General features: G+C 61.4%; 1 protein-coding gene across 1 annotated transcript; it reads left to right on the plus strand.

Annotated features, from left to right (window-relative positions):
• The first annotated feature begins 190 nt into the window (after positions 1-190).
• Positions 191-1309, plus strand: Tsp_14941 (conserved hypothetical protein). The gene has a single exon (XM_003368479.1). It carries the CDS (start codon positions 191-193, stop codon positions 1307-1309), a length of 1119 nt encoding a protein of 372 aa, XP_003368527.1.
• Positions 1310-1421: the final 112 nt, after the last annotated feature.

Here is a 1421-nt window from a genome sequence, read left to right on the forward strand (position 1 = left end):
CTTTGGCTTTGTCACCGGTCGTATGCGGAGCAGGGAGACCGGCGGTCCATTAGCGTCAGAGGCGCTATTAGTCTGGGTAGTTCCGCGGAGAGCAAGCCCCCAGGTGGACTGTTAAAAGTGGAATCCTTCCTGACGAGTTTCTGGGAAATCCGCCGACCAGAGGTTGCGGAAAACAGAGGAGATCGAGGCAATGGAGATCATCCCGGAAGAAGACGTTCCAGAAGGGAACAAGGAGTCTACGGAGAAGCGCGAGGAGACCTCGACGTCTAGTGCAGAGAAGAGTCAGGTCAGTCTCCCGCAACACTCAGGGCAACGAGGCCTCCATAACGTCGTCCAACGGACCAGTCGACAGCTCGCTGGGGAGCGAGGCTTGAAGAAGTGGATAACCGGGAAACCCTGGCTGCAAGGACCCGGATGGCCAGCCGAGCCACTACAAGCTCGGCGGCGCGGTTTTCAGGACTCAGGACGGACCACACGGTTGTCGCAAGTGGGCCACAGCCCATCAAGACAGTCAGAATTGGCGTCGACGATGGACGACGCCGCTGACCCCAGGCATTCAACGATCAAAGGGAATGCAGCGGGGGCGTGGCAAACCAGCGTGCACCGTCCGCGCTTCGCTGGCAGGCACCCGTCGGCAAAGGGCAAACACGGGGACGCTGAGCGGACTGAAGGGGAACCGCACCGGACTGAAGTAACTCGGAAACCGCTGGTAAGAGATCAGAATCCGGACGCGCCGGGGCCCACGGGTCACCCGGCAGGGCCTCCAGGGAGGCACATGTGGACAGAGACCCGAATCTGCCACCGGCACTGGGGAACGCTGCCCACCGAGGTACGTCGATCGTTAAACGCGATCGAGCAACGCGGTTGGATACCAACGGAGCGCATGAGGCGCGAGGATCGAGGCTGCGGGCAGCCGAAGCACAGAAGGCCGGGTTGCCGTCACGCAACGACCGGCCTATGTACACGAAGGCACCCACGTCAGGAGAGAGATTGGTGTTGCCATCAGCGGTTGATGGCCACATGGTGGCGTCATTGGAGAGCGAAGCATCACCATGGCACACGGCTACTGCATTGGAAGCGAAGCCACAAGGAAGGCAGACCATGGACGAACGCTCCGACGTGGAATCACAAGGAGGACCGTCGGCGTTTACATCGCAAGCCCGGAGTAGTGGCGGAACCGTCCACCGTGCGCGAGGAAGTTGACGGGATGTCCAGATGCCCTCCCGGAAAACCGGGCGAGGTTAGTGATGGGAGAGTGACTCTCCCATCCGGGGGGGAGGATGTTCCGGACGGAACAACACCGACCTAGTCGGTGTGACCTGGCCAAGGGCTGGTGCCCAGAAGTCGCGGGTAGGCCAAGAACAATACCCGCGCATCGCCGGCCAGATCGCTATCTGGGCGTCTGGCGGCTCTGAGTCGGG

The sequence above is a fragment of the Trichinella spiralis genome (genome assembly GCF_000181795.1).
Source record: "Trichinella spiralis strain ISS 195 chromosome Unknown Scfld2409, whole genome shotgun sequence".
Classification (NCBI taxonomy): domain Eukaryota; kingdom Metazoa; phylum Nematoda; class Enoplea; order Trichinellida; family Trichinellidae; genus Trichinella; species Trichinella spiralis.

Excerpts from the sequence above, each read along its gene's own strand:
- Tsp_14941 (XM_003368479.1), top strand. The coding sequence starts at position 191 with ATGGAGATCATCCCGGAAGAAGACGTTCCAGAAGGGAACAAGGAGTCT.